Below are 15,000 nucleotides of genomic sequence, written 5' to 3' on the forward strand. Positions count from 1 at the left end.
CCAAACATTGAACGTTTCGGGTTCAAACCCCTTTTTCAGCCCATAACAAAAGCAATAAAGTCATAAATACATTACTTAAAATTCAGACAGACGGCAGAAAATTATTTGGCACGGTTGTCCGCAAGAAAAAGGATTTTGAAATATATCCTAGTATCCTTTTAACATTCTAATGCAGTTTATTTTCTTAACACACTTCATGAACTCTTGACTAATGAATTTGTTCACTCGTTGAAATATCTTGTATAATCCATGTATTCATTTCTTTTATCTACTCTCTCATTATACTACGGCGTTTTGGTCGTATTACATTCGTCTTCTGATCTGTTCGTCTCTGGTTCAAGTCCCGATACGAGTGACGCAATGTTGATCCGTGAAGAAGGCTCTTTAGCCCTACTCACATTTATTTCTCACCTAACTCATGTGTAAATTAAGTACCTGATAGACAACAGCGCTGTCTTTGTCGTGAAAAAAGGAACGTTGTAAAATTAACTGGCAGGCATTATGTGTTATCCTGCATGCTGTTATGAGCTGAGGACTCCATGTGAAGCGCAATGGACATTGCGCTGTATCTAATTGCTTTTCTTTTAACACAGTAACTTATGCTTACAAAAAGATGAGAAAATGGCGGATATATTTTTATTATTTAATTTTATTTATTTAATTTTTTTCAAACTTATTTATTTATTTATTTATTTATTTATTTATTTATTTATTTATTTATTTATTTATTTATTTATTTATTTATTTATTTATTGTGCCAACTGACTATTCTCGCTTTAAAAATATTATTTTATTCTCGAATTTGACATCATGAAATCCAATCAGGCTACTTGGAAATCGGCACTGCATCGGCGATAGCATCATTTTTGGCAAGGCCTATCAATGCTCTAATGTCATGTGAATGGGAAGAACTTCGATGTGGGCAATTTGGTTACATGTGTAACGTTCGACCAACTGTTACTGTTACTGGAAGGAAGTCACCCTGACAATTGATTGAAGCAACACCTTGGGTAATGATAGTGTAATCACGATTGTTTGTGCCATGGTCCTCTATAGATAGTATGCGCTTGACTAAGAAGCTCACAACAATGCCATCCGGAAGTATAATAGACCAACACACAAAACTGTGTGTATCTATGAACGTTTATAGTCGGGTTAATACAGTTCAGTGAGCATTACTCATAATCGCGGATGGCAAATACAATAACAAAGAGCTGATTGACGTCATCTTCGAACTATCTATAGATAGTTTGAAGATGACGTCACTCAGGGCTTTGTCATTGTTTTTTGCCATCCAAGTTTATGAGTAATGCTCACTGATCTGTATTAACCTGACTATAAACGTTCATAGATACACACAGTTTTGTGTGTTGGTCCGTTATACATCAGGATGGCAATGTTATGAGCTTCTTAGAGGGCCATGATAAGTGCATTCGTTCTAGTCCAAAATATGTCACTTGGTGACTTACACATATGAAATGCGTGTTGTTGACAGGGAGAAACGTATTGCATGTAGGCAATGTGTACTTATTTACGGCGGCGTAACTGAAGAAAATGGGCATGGGGCTGATCAAAAACGTTTGTGATCCATCGACTCAACATGGTTTTATGTTGATGTAAAAGATGTGATGACAGTTGAATTGAAGTAGGTTGATTGAACTATCGACCTCAAGTTTCTATTTGTTGAGAAAAACGAATTACATTTCTTGAAGTGATTAGTTTTTTAAAGTCAAACATTTTGTGACTATAATTAGGTTCGGTTATCAGACCTACTAATGCATATGCCCACGTAAGTCAGTATCATTGCTCACCTGTGCAGACAGAGGCAAATTAGAAAAGCTCCATTCCACCATGAAATACAAGATGGCTACTATGACAAAGTCTTTCGCCATGTAGTATAGGGACAGCCATACGTCAGGAACAAAACAATGGGCTGGGAGGGCCTGAAAATAACAATGTAAATTGATGTGTAAAAAGTAATAAACAAAAATGAATAAAACAGCTTTAAAGAAGTTTGTTTTTTGTTGTTTTTAAGGGTTTTACGGCGCTTGCAACACATTTAGGTTATATCAGCGCCAGTAAAAAGGAAGAAAATGGGATAGTAAAAAGTTATAGAATTACAATTAAAGCACCCAAGAAAAAGTAAGACAAAGGGGAATTGAAAACAAATAGGGATCAGATGTAGATTCCAAGAGCATACCACCAATGTACTTAGTTTGAAATCATAAGTCTCATCCAGACACAAGCACAAAATCCAACAAAGAGGAACACACTCAAATGCTTACATTATACATTCAAAATAAAAATAATAATACATAACAGAGAGATGATTAACAAGGATAAAAATATCATCTCCCAAAACAATAACTGCATTTGACTGTTTCCCTCCCAGCTAGAATTCCGGCCAGTGCCAGGACAAAACCAAGTAATCTCATTCCGAGACAAAGACAGAAAGCATGTTGGATAACAAATATAAGGGGATAGAAGACACAGTATGTACCTCCCTGCCCGCTATGGGAGGTCAGGATCCTCACCCAGGCTTTAAAGAAGAAAAGAAAAAGAACAAAATGCCAAACACGAATCGTTTCCGGCTCAAAACCCATCTTCAGTCAACAACAAAAAGAATATAAAATACGAATTTTACATTTTTGTTGTTTAAGAAAGAATATTATTACTCATTAATGAAGCAGACAAGCAAGTTTAAGATCCTATTTTCGACATGTTGTTCACCCTCGACTAAGATGACCTACTTGTTTGGACCGTCAAAGAAGGTAACGAATGAAAACAAGGACATATCGTTGTGGTAATAGTCGTAGTAGTAGTAGTATTAGTAGTAGTAGTAGTAGTAGTAGTAGTAGTAGTAGTAGTAGTAGTAGTAGTAGTAGTAGTAGTAGTAGTAGTAGTAGTAGTAGTAGTAGTAGTAGTAGTAGTAGTATGATGATGATAATGATAATTTTTTTCATGATAATTGATCATTTGATAACTCAAATGTATCGATAATACGAATAAAATTATAACTGCTAAGGTGCTTTGTTTGGACTTATGTGGCGTGATAGTATAGTGACATGATTAAATATCATCTTCTATAAAAACATTATAATGTTTAAATCAAAATACCTTTTTAATGTCTACTAGACTTGGCAGTTTTTGTGGTATTTTGAGTCCAGATAACGGATCCTCTTCACTATCTACATTCTCATCTTCATCCGTTTTGTTTTCCTTCATCAGACATTTCACGTTAATTTCTTCCTGTTTCTTCTCCTCACCAAAATCCTCCTCCTGCTTCTTCCTCTCATCCTCCCCGGTGCTGTTCACCAATCGATGATGCAGTACAGGCTCCGTCTCTATTGCCTCATTACAGCCCATACCCTTATCCAAAGCGTCCGTCTCCGCAACAGGCTGAATTTCAGAGTGCGTCATGGCGAAGCTGGTAATTTTGGGGGGGAACAAGTAAAGGTTTCTGAAACATTATATCACAATTTTCCCAAAGTCGAACCCGACTGTACAATGATAGTATCGAGACAATAAACCTATGAGCTTCATGCGTATTCGATCTCAAGTCGGTAAACATAGCATTTGAGTATTGATGGTATGCGTAATCTTCAAAGAGAGAATTTAATGAGACGTAATCACCCAACTGAAGTTAGAGGCTGTGAAAATGTGTGCCAAATATAAGTTACATTTCAAATAAACATTTGAGCGAGAGGATGTTTACCGACTTGACATGGACTGACTGACCTAGGTACGCATCGTCTTGTATTAAAGCAACTCTAGAAGTTTCCTGTCCCTGTATTTCAGTTTCTGTATGACCGAGATGAGTAAAATTGAGTTTAAAGGGCAAGAGTTAAGTGAGAAAAAGTCTTTTGAATGTTTTATATATCTCTCTCAATCTCTCGCTCTCTCGCTCGCTCTCTCTCTCTCTCTCTCTCTCTCTCTCTCTCTCTCTCTCTCTCTCTCTCTCTCTCTCTAGCTATCTATCTGTCTATCTATCTATCTATCTATCTAACTACCAATCTTTTTCACGAAATGTCACACCGATGGAGACACACATTAAACTTCAATTCAAAATAAAGCAATGAGCGCATACTACACAAAAACAAGCTGTACAAATCATCATCACCTTCTTGTCAAAACAAAGCTTTTTCTTCAGTTATTCTGATTTATAAAGTGAATCCAAATAAGAAATATGTTGTTCATATAATATCGTAACGATTGTGACCATTTTCCTATAGTTGGTAAGGAGAGGGTTAAGAGGAAGTACTCGTTCTATCCCCCATGAGGTTATTTAACTAAATTCAAATTTTTTTTAGTTGAGCTTAAAATTCCATTTTGCGGTCTATCCCAATATTGTAATAATACCGCTCAGAGACGATAATTCACATTTAGCCATCTTACCCTGGAGATAACAGGGTATTTTTCTTTACTTTGGCGTTATATCTCACACAGCTTTTCCCGCTTTATCCCATTCTACCGTACCAACACGGACAGATCGTTTGGCAATTGTTTATTTATTTTTGGTGGGGGGGGGGGGGGTTGTTTTTTGTTTTATTTATTTTGTTTTGTTTTATGGGGGGGGGGGGGGGGGGGTTGTTTGTTGTTTTTTTTTGTTGGGTTTGTTTGTTTGTTTTTTTTTTTTTGTTTTTTGTTTGTTTGATTTTTGTTTTTTTTGGGTTGTTTTTTTTTTGTGTTTTTTTTTTTTTTTTTTTTTTTTTTTTTTTTTTTTTTTTTTTTTTTTTTTTTTTTTGGGGGGGGGGGGGGGGGGCAGTTGTGCTCTGTTTTGAGGGGTTATTTAATTGTCATATTGGTTTGTTTGTTTTTTTGGTTTTTTTTTTGCTTTTTGTATTTTTGTTTGTTTGTTTGTATTTGGCCATAAGAAAAATTCCTAAATCTCTAACTACCTATATCGACAGATTAAAATGATCCCGCTAATTTATCTAAAGTTTAAAACCTGAGACTTCTAACAACAAAATGGAGGTACAGTGGAATCGTGATAAAGCCAACATCGCCGAGTCAGAAAGATTGGTTGACTTTAAGCAAAGTTGACGATATCAATTATAAATAGAACACACTTAGATAGAGAACAGAAAACTTGGGTCAAACAAGAGGTGTTGATTTTAAGCAGAAGTTGCCTTTAAGAGTGTTGACTTTATGCAGATTCCAATGTAGTCGGTTTCGTTAATCTTGACATTTGTGACACCGCGTCAATTTGGTATTATGTCGAATGAATCACATGAAGAATTTGTTATTTTGAGTTTAAAGCCAAAAAGATAAAAATGTGGAAACTGAGGTGTGTTTTTATTAAGTTTACGAAATAAATAGAAGACATTGATTTACGCAATTATTAAATTAAATAAATAAAAAGAGATTTTATATTGCGGAATATCCACTAAACGAGCAGAAAGCGCTTTACAAAGGGTCCATGATCAAAAGCAACACGTAACGTAAAACGAAACATGACGCCTTTTGGTGGTATTCCATTTTTTCCCGACAGATTCGCTGTTGACGGCCAGGTACTCATTTTATACATGAGTACGATGAGAGAATGTAAGTAAAGAGCCTTTTCCCAGGACTCAGCCATGCGCCGAGCGAGGCTCGCACCCAGGACCTTCCGATCCGAAAACGAGTGTCATATGACTAGACCACATTGCCGCACTGAACTTAGTTAAACTTAATATCCAATTTGAAGCATTGGGTTCACCTCTATATAAATATATTACGGTATTGAAGCGAAATGTCACGTTTTTAACTATGAATTGGCGTCGTCGTTAAATAAAGATCTGAAAGAGTGTGTATGAAACAGTGCCAAACAAAGCAAGAAAGAAAAAATAAAGAAAAAAAAAATCATCCCAGACAATCAAAGGTATTTGTCTTTCTTGCTTTGTCTAGCACTTTTTCATACACACTTTTTCAGACCTTTATCTCTTACTAGTACCTGCTCCTTAATTTGTTACGGTGTCGTAAAGCACAGTCAAGAATATTTTACCAATAAATTTCCTTAATTGATTCTGCAATATTTGAATATAGTTGGATATAAACCTAAAACCACTCACACGAATAGCGCACACATACACCAATCACATGAATAGCACACACCCATACACACACTCACGTTGAGCTTATCAACTTGTCAATGTTTACACAGTGCTTGCAAATAGAAATTATAGAATATCTAATTGTTAGATTGCACGTGTGACAAAGTTATACATTTTTGATAACACAAGCACATACACATGATACATACATACATGCATACCCTCTACACACACACACGCACACACACACACACACACACACATAGGCACACGCGCAGACATACATACCACACTCGGTTACCCCAAACAGACGGTCCAATCACACTCAAAACACCCCAAGACGATCATTTATAAATTAGAAAATAACGAGCAGGACAATTATATAATTTGATTGAATCGATCCGTGGTTAAAAACAAAAGGTGCATACTGTATGTTCATTAACCCATTCACGACCAGACCGAATTTCATTCCAATAACAGGTCACCCCATTATTATAATAATATCATTTTTAACAGGGAACAACAATGATACATCAATATACTGATTGCAATCTCATTGGAAGTGTCTGCTAGTCCTATGGGGGAACTAGTTACATACAGTGTGTAACTTATATTCTGGTTTCATAGTGGTGGCATCTTATTTTCTAACCTTAATACATGCTAGTCGTCAATAAATATCATCAATCCTCGCTCTTTTACGCCCGGTTATCAAAAGAATCTGCCTATACATCCTGTTACTAGAGTAATTATGCCTCTTTATGATTCAATATGTAATATATTCATTGTTAGTCCTTCTAAGGACTAGTTACACGCTTCTAATGAGTTTTGAACCAGAAGAGAGGAAGGTGTGGCGTCCCGACTTCTGCTTCCCATTGAACTTTTTATAATATAGTAGTAGAGTAGTATCAATTGAATTTAAATGTACTCAGGTTTTCAATTCCCCCCCCCCCCCCCCCCCCCACCCCCCCCCACCCCCCCCCCCCCCCCCCCCCCCCCCCCCCCCCCCCCCCCCCACCCACCACAAAGACAATGCTGTTACAGATTGGGTAATCACTTTTCACTGAGCTTGGTGAGAAATAAATGTAGACAAAGAGCGTTTTCTAAGGACTCAATTTTGTGACGTCCCAGCGGTATCCGAACAAAGAGCCTAAAGGTCACAAGTCAAGTGTCATGCCACCAGACCGAGGAGCGGCGCATTTTTTAGTTACAGTTCTTGCTTATACTGACAGCTTGTCCCGACAGTTCAGTTGTTGGCGCACACGCTTCACTCGCAAAGGGTCCTAGATCGATCCTGGATGAAGTCGCGATTGTTTTTCCCTGACGTCTCTGTCCACCCAGCATTGATAGGGTAGTTAGATCTGTTAAATATGGTTAAAAGTACTCTGCGATAGACTAGTGTCCTATCCAAGTGGTAGCAAGATATTACTATTGTCTATTTCACGCTATAGAAGCCGAGATAAACTCCGGCTACGTGGACCTAATGGCTCTAAAGGACTAATTTTTATTAGCTTGTAATTGTAACTGTTTTCACCCTGTCCAGTGGGCACCTGGTGGGTTTTGGGGTTGTTGTTTTTTCCCTCCCATAGAGGGCAGGAAGTCACTTGAAGTGTCCTCTATTCTCGTAAATCTATTTTCTGAGTTTGCTTTCTCTCTTTGTCTTGGAATGGGATGACTTAGTCTTGTCTTGGCCCTGGCCGGAGCCCTTGCTTGGCTTGAAGGGAAATGGTCAAATGTATAGTTATTGCTTTGGGAGATATTTATTTCTTCCCTTGTAAATCATCTCTTTGTTATATACTGTTACATTTATTATTATTATTTTTTTTTTTTGTATTCTTCTTGGTGGGATTCTGTGCTGGTGTCAGGATGAGACTTTTAGGCGATCTCAAACTAAGAATATTGACAGTATGTTCTTGGAATCTACATCTGTTCTCCAGTTAAGCCATCCTCTTTTGTCTTACTTTTTTGTGCTTTCAATTGTAAATCTTGAAATATTTTTACTATCCCATTGTCTTCCGTTTTACTGGCGCTAAAATGACCTAAATGTATCGCAAGAGTCGTAAAGTCCTTCAAAACAAAAACAAACAAAACCACGTGTGCAGTAACTGCATCGTGATGTCAGTTTACAGTAAAATGTAACCGCGCCCGGAATGAGTTAAATGTCAAAAAGAACAAAAATAAAAGCAAAATCAAAAGATCGGGAATTTTTTTTTTTTTTCAAAATAAGGAATAAGGCATTTAAATATGCCCCTTGTCAATTGCTTTTCTACAACGGTCTAGGCCTTTCACAATACGTTTTTTTTTTCCCTGGTCAAGACTATAATATAATAATTAACATGAAAGACAATACACACAACAGATCTGCCAGACAGCAACATGCGTGGCTAAAATTGGCCGCATAGAGAATTGTGTTTCTATTAATAATAAATTTTTTTTCCAAAATAAACTTTAAAAATATGTTTTTCTCTAGTTTTGTTGATTTTTTATTATTTTTGTTTGTTTGTTTATCACGAGGATCAGGGTGTTTGGCCACCTGAGGTTCTACGAGGGCTCTTTCAGAAATAACCGAAAAATGCCCATTGCTCAGCAACCAGTGGACATTTTTTAATTCTGTAAACGACATGATATTCCTTATTTCCTTACGGATATTCCCAGAAATTATGAAGTGCATCATTTTGCACAATGAATTTCTAGACGATTTTAAAGATGGCGGCCCACCTTGAAACTTGGTCAAAGGAGGAAATCAGAGCTGTCATACGTTTTTTGAACGCCAAAAGTCTGAATCCTACCGAAATTCATAAAGAACTTCAGAGTGTATATGGTGAGCATGTTATAAGCTGCACACAAGTCTATCACTGGTGTAATTTGTTTGAAGCCGGCCATTCCGACTTGACAGACAGGGAAGGGAGAGGGTGTTCGATAACTGCGACGTCAGAAGACAATGTGAAGCGAGTTGATGAGCTTATTCGTCAAGACAGGAGGTTGAAACTTCATGAAATCGCAAGCAGTCTTGAAATTTCGGAAACTTCTGCCCATAGAATTGTGTTTGATGAACTTGGCTACAGAAAAGTCAGCGCAAGATGGGTTCCTAAGCAATTGACAGACAATCATAAAGAACAAAGATTGGACATCTGCAGGGAACTTTTGAGAAGGAAGCAAGAGCTCACGCAGGGTTCACGGGCATACTGCCAACGCCGGCGGAGACTTTCTAGGGTACGATGTGACTTTTCTTGACAGCATAGTCACCGGTGATGAGACTTGGTTGCACCATTGCACCCCAGAAACAAAGCAAGATTCGATGACATGGAAACATCCATCCTCACCTGTCGCGAAGAAATTCAAAGTCATGCGGTCAGCAAAGAAAATAATGGGAACTGTTTTCTGGGACAGTCGTGGTGTTATTCTGTTCGAAACCTTACAACCTGGAGAAACAATCAATGCTGCAAGGTACTGCCAAACTCTTGACAAGCTTAGGGAGGCCATTCGCAGAAAGTGCCCAGGGCAGTTGACCAACGGGGTCATTTTGCAACACGACAACGCTACACCCCACACAGCACGAGTGGCGCAAGGTTGGCTAGAGAAATATGGATGGGAGATTTTGCCACACCCACCACACAGTCCAGACCTCGCACCATCTGATTATCACCTCTTTGGGCCACTGAAACGTGAGCTGGCAGGAAAGCGCTTTGATGTCGATGAAGAGCTTGTTGACCATGTGCGGAAATGGCTACAAAACTTTGACGGAAATTTCTTCCGAGAGGGTATCTATTCCATGGTGCGGCGTTGGCAGAAGTGTGTCGACAGACTTGGCTGTTACGTAGAGAAATGAAGGACGAGTCAAGGTATGAACACGTGCAAGAATTTTGTTGATAGCATAAAAAACGCAGATTTTACAGGCATTTTTCGGTTAATTATGAAAGAGCCCTCGTAATTGACCACTTTTGAAGGCAAAATTGGCTCTAAAGAACGATGGCCATCTGGCAGTCCTGACAGGCAACTATAATTGTTTTAAACCGCACTGACAAATTAGAGAAGATTTAGACAAAATACACTGAGCCGAAGCTCAATGCCAACAGGTGTCAGTCTTGTTGGACGGAAGAAGTATCTCAGGAGAATGCTAAATATCAACTACCCAACCAAATTAAGTAACAAATCCCTTTACATAAAATGCGAAGAAACTCCGCTATCGATTCAAATAATTTTGGAAACAGGATGAAGACCATTTAGACATTTTTAAGGAGAGACAGACATATACCGATGGCGCTTTTCTTAACACCAAGCGGACATAACAAACACAAAAGCAGACTCAAAACAAGCATATGTATATACGCTTCGATAAATAAAGACCCCAAGCGCCTCGATGGCAAACAAGAACTGAGATGAGAAAAGGATTTAGAATACCTGAGATACATCGCAACAGACCGTGATCAGTAAAAAGAACTCACTCAACAAATCAGAGAAGCTGCCAAAGCGTACCAGTCCGAGGATCAGCAATACGCCAAGTAAGTCACACTTGACAAATCGCCTTTTTCATATTTAGGACAGAAAAGTTTTACTTCGAATATTGATCAACTTGTCAAAGATTATTTAATCTTAGACGTCAGTGAAGAAATACATCATCGATAAATAATTCACCCAAACAATTATCCAGTCCACTATAACAATCAACCATCCAACTTTCTCCTTTAGTCAAACATCTATTCAACTAATCAATCACGCATCCAATCAACAATCAATCAGTCAGTTAATAACTAATCAATTCATCAGTCAGTCAGTCAATCAATCAATCAATTGATCAATCCTTCGGTCAATCAATTATGAAATCAACCAATCTGCCAAAAACGAATCATCCATTGATCAATAAATCATTAAATCAATAAACAAATCAATCGATCGATCAGTCAATCAGCCTATCCTACAGTCAATCAATCCATCAATTAGTCGGTCAATCAATCATCTAGTCAATCAATTATCCACTCAATCAATTAAGCAATCTTTAAACCAATCGATCAAAAACCAATAGTACAATCATCCAACCAACCAATCGACATCCAGACAAAATATCAATCAATCAATTAATAAAGAGGATGTGTGAACATGGTTGACAGAGTGATTTGGCTACACCAATATGTACATACATAAAAATATGTTATCTGATTGGCCAAAGAGATTCCTTGAATGTTGACTGCATAAGGTAGATTACAATACACTAACAAAATGCTATTTCTAACTTACCAATCTTTAACAAAAAAGACTGTTCCTTTGTATGAAACTGTATCGGGACTGTATAAATACAAAATTTGAAAGGTTTTTAAAACCTAGTCTTTGGGTGATCCAATAATATCGCTCACGTCAGACATGAAAATAACAAGATAAGTTTCATAAAAGGTTGTTTGTATGTCTTTTTTGTTGCTGTTTGTTTGTTGTTTTTTGTTTGTTTTGTTTTGCTTTGTTTTTATTTTTATTATTTTTTTTGTTTTTGTTTATTTGGTGGGTCGTTTTTCGTTCTTTTAAATTTTTGTTATTAACAAAATTTTGTTCGTTTGGGTTGTTTTGTTGTTTTTTTTTTTTTTGTTTTTTTTTTTTTGTATTTGTTTTTGTTTTTTCTGTTTTAGTTTTTGTTTTTAGTTTTGTTGTTTGTTTTTTGTTTGTTTTTGTTTAGTTTTATTTTGGGTTTTTTTGTTTGGTATTTAAAATTTTTAAATTTTGTTGTTGTTGTACTTTTTACTCTCTTTTTTTTTTTCTTGTTTATTTTGTTTTTTCCTATCCTTTTAATACGCAAATGTTCGATGCTTTAATTTTCATCCAACACATGTTCTGAATTGAATCTTAAACAGCTCTATATAATTAAACGGAACCAGATGGAGAAGGACACGAGTTTCACACCGATATCCGCCATGACAGTAGCTACTTAATTGTAAAGATCAAAAGGGTGTTGTTGAGGACTACCTAGCTAATTTTTATCGATGGTATGAAGCTGACGTCACTCAATGCTTTGTTATTGTTTTTGTTTTGTTTTTGCCATCCGCGTTTATGAGTAATTCTCACTAACCAGACTACAAACGTTCAAGGTTACACATAGTTGTGTGTGTTGGTCCGTTATACTTCCGGATGGCAATATTGTGAGCTTCTTAGCCAAGCGCATACTATCTATAGCTAAATACCTATACCTCTCTAAAAATTACTTTTATCTTTATTTAGGTTTTGTTTTAGCATTTTTATCAAATTATCAAATACATCATAAAAGCAGAGGGGAGGGGGGGGGGGGGGGGGGGGGGGGGGGGGGAGATAAGGTCATCTTAAATTATCGATAAAATATAAAATAGCTGTTTCCCAGGCAAGACTTTTGTGATTGTGATTACAAAACTGTAATGTTATTTTTAAATGATATTATTCTATCCTTCAAACCGAAGCTGTATCAAGCTGACACAGCCTTCAATTATTGATCTTTACATGCCAAATAAGCTGTGTAGCCTTGTTTTGTGTGTATGTGTGTGTTAAAAATTTACTGTAGGGGCGCCTTGAGGAAACAGAACCGTCTGATATCAATAAATAATAATTGTTATTGCCCATGTCTAATGACAGCGAGAGCTGGGTGGGAAGTGGGGTGGGGGGGGGGGGGTGAAGGGGTAATAGGGGGCGAGGAATCTGACCGGCAAAAGCATTTTGCTGGTCCCGGGTTTGAACCGTATTTCGAGAACTTCCGGTAAGATTGTTGACGTCCATTTGTTAACTTGAACATAATGGGTGACTCTGACCAACTCTGAGTTGGTCACAATAATATAAGAAATGGTGTCATTATAATCCATTGTAACGAACAGAAAACTTTCTTTCTCTTTCCTTCTTCTCTTAATTTGCAAACCAGCTCTATTCATATATATATATATATATATATATATATATATATATATATATGTGTGTGTGTGTGTGTGTGTGTGTGTGTGTGTGTGTGTGTGTTGTCTATATTGTATATTCCTCAAATCATCCCCAAGTGTCACATTTTTGTTAACCCTCTCATTGCCATCTACAGAAAAATCGTCACATTTGCTACGATACAACCAACATATTTCTCATTCAGATTTCTTTTGTCCATCACAAAATTTGAAGATTATTTTTGTTCTAGTTATGATAACTTAATATTGTGTTGTAGAAGCCGTTTTGCTGTGGTGTGGAGAGGGGGGGGGGGGGGGGGGGGGGGGGATAGCATGTTCTTTACATGTTCTTATTCCTTTTGAGTTGGAGTTTTCAAAATTTATTTTATGTTAAGTGATTATGACGTTTTGGGGAAATTCCTGAAAATGTTCGATAAGGAGGGAATTAAACATTCATTTTTCAGTACTAATCTAACACTGCCCCGTGTGTCAGAGTCCTATTCTGTGTCCGTGTGTATATGCGTGAGTGGATGAGTGTTTTGTTGTTTTTTGTTGTTGTTTTTTTTTTGTTTTGTTTTGTTTTTTGTTTTTTTTGTTATTTGTGCGAGTGTAAATAATCCAATGGTCGGATATATATATATTTGTACAAACTATGTTTGGTAAAGAAAAAAAAAGAAAAAAAATTACACCTCCCACCCCGGCCCCACCCCCCAAATAATTAAAAATAAAGCCAAACAAATTTGGGATGGGATCGACATCTACTGAGTTTCCGGTCTGGGGTCAAGAATCACTTCAACTTTCCTCGTGGGCTCATTGTCGCGTCATTGGTTTCCGGTTCTATCTATTGTTCCATCACGATATGACTTGTTTTCAATAACTTCATGCGATTACAAAACCATCAAAATGCTTTACTTTTACACATATTGCAACTCGAATGTTTCAAAATATACGATTAGTGAATACTGATTTCATATCACAGCCGGAATTTTGAGTCACGTGCAATATTTATTGCAGTGAAAGGAACAAGTGAAGTCAACACTTGTGGCATGCCTTAACGGGTTTATGGCATACAAATCAGGAATGGACACGGCGACACTAATTATAAAATTAACTCATATTCATTTTTTTTAATTGCTTGAAAAAAGCAAAACAAAAAAGAGGGGTTGGGGGGAGGGGGGGGGGTGAAGGTACAACAACAACAACCCCCCCCCCCCCCGAAAAAAAAACAAAAAAAAACAGACGTCCCTATACTCATACCGATATGTTTTTCTTAAGTGGAATATGTATTTACTTACATATTTTGCAGTTAAATATCCGAACAGCAATAACAATCCCAGAATTCACAAAAACAACAGTGAAGTTACCATATTTTTTGTTAGATAACAAAGTCACAATCTTAGTACCGGCACTACTAGTATTTATATCGTAGAATGATAGACCTTAAAAGATTGATATGGTTAAAACATACATGATAGGCCCTTATTTACTTTTTGAATCCATTCATTAGATTGCTATTTTATAATTTTTGTCAGTTATGCAAAACGACATAGATTTGTCAATACAACAGTATACAATGGAGTAATTTTCGTTAACTAAAGGGGAAAAAAGAGAATAGTTAAGTTGACATGGAAAATATCCAATTAAAAGCTAGTAAAAGGAAACCTCTTCATCTTAATTCATGGGGAATTAGTTTCTTGTTTTAATGGAGATAATCTTTAAATGACATTGTCTTTTCAGTTTTAGGTAGAATGTTCTTCAAAATAACTTGAAATAGGAAAGAGGACGAGGAACATAAAATATTACCCTGCATTTTGTTTGTTTTTAAACAACGGAACATAAACGTAAATCAAATACACATCTTGTTATATTATCAGCAAAGTGGTAAAGGTGTCTGAACATCCAACCTTTATTCATGCTTTACAACAATAGATCCACCGATTAAAAAAAAAATACAACAAAAAAGTATCTAGTCAATCTGTGAGGGAATCTGATAAAGGACCATCACTTTTAATTGGAATCACATTTTGTAATTAACCTCTGACACAGATCTTCATCCAATGTCATATCTTAATTACAGGGCATTAAGAACAGCAATAAAA

General features: G+C 36.7%; 1 protein-coding gene across 4 annotated transcripts in view; it reads right to left on the bottom strand.

Moving 5' to 3' along the window:
- Positions 1 to 15,000, bottom strand: part of LOC144980896 (sn-1 acyl-lipid omega-3 desaturase (ferredoxin)-like) — a 38,615-nt gene that overhangs the window by 16,919 nt on the left and 6,696 nt on the right. For 2 of the 4 annotated variants that reach the window (XM_078928800.1, XM_078928804.1), the window contains exons 2-3: positions 3,118 to 3,427; positions 1,812 to 1,943 (exon numbers count right to left, since the gene is read on the bottom strand). In XM_078928800.1, coding sequence (XP_078784926.1) covers positions 1,812 to 1,943; positions 3,118 to 3,420 — 435 coding nt within the window. In that variant the 5' untranslated portion in view covers positions 3,421 to 3,427. Of the gene's footprint in view, positions 1 to 1,811; positions 1,944 to 3,117; positions 3,428 to 14,196; positions 14,594 to 14,704; positions 14,831 to 15,000 lie in introns of those variants that run through there. The other 2 variants (XM_078928803.1, XM_078928801.1) reach the window with 2 other exon arrangements.

Source organism: Berghia stephanieae, chromosome 10 (genome assembly GCF_034508935.2).
Source record: "Berghia stephanieae isolate SIO BIC M18660-M18661 chromosome 10, UCSD_Bste_1.3, whole genome shotgun sequence".
NCBI classification, from domain to species: Eukaryota; Metazoa; Mollusca; class Gastropoda; order Nudibranchia; family Aeolidiidae; genus Berghia; species Berghia stephanieae.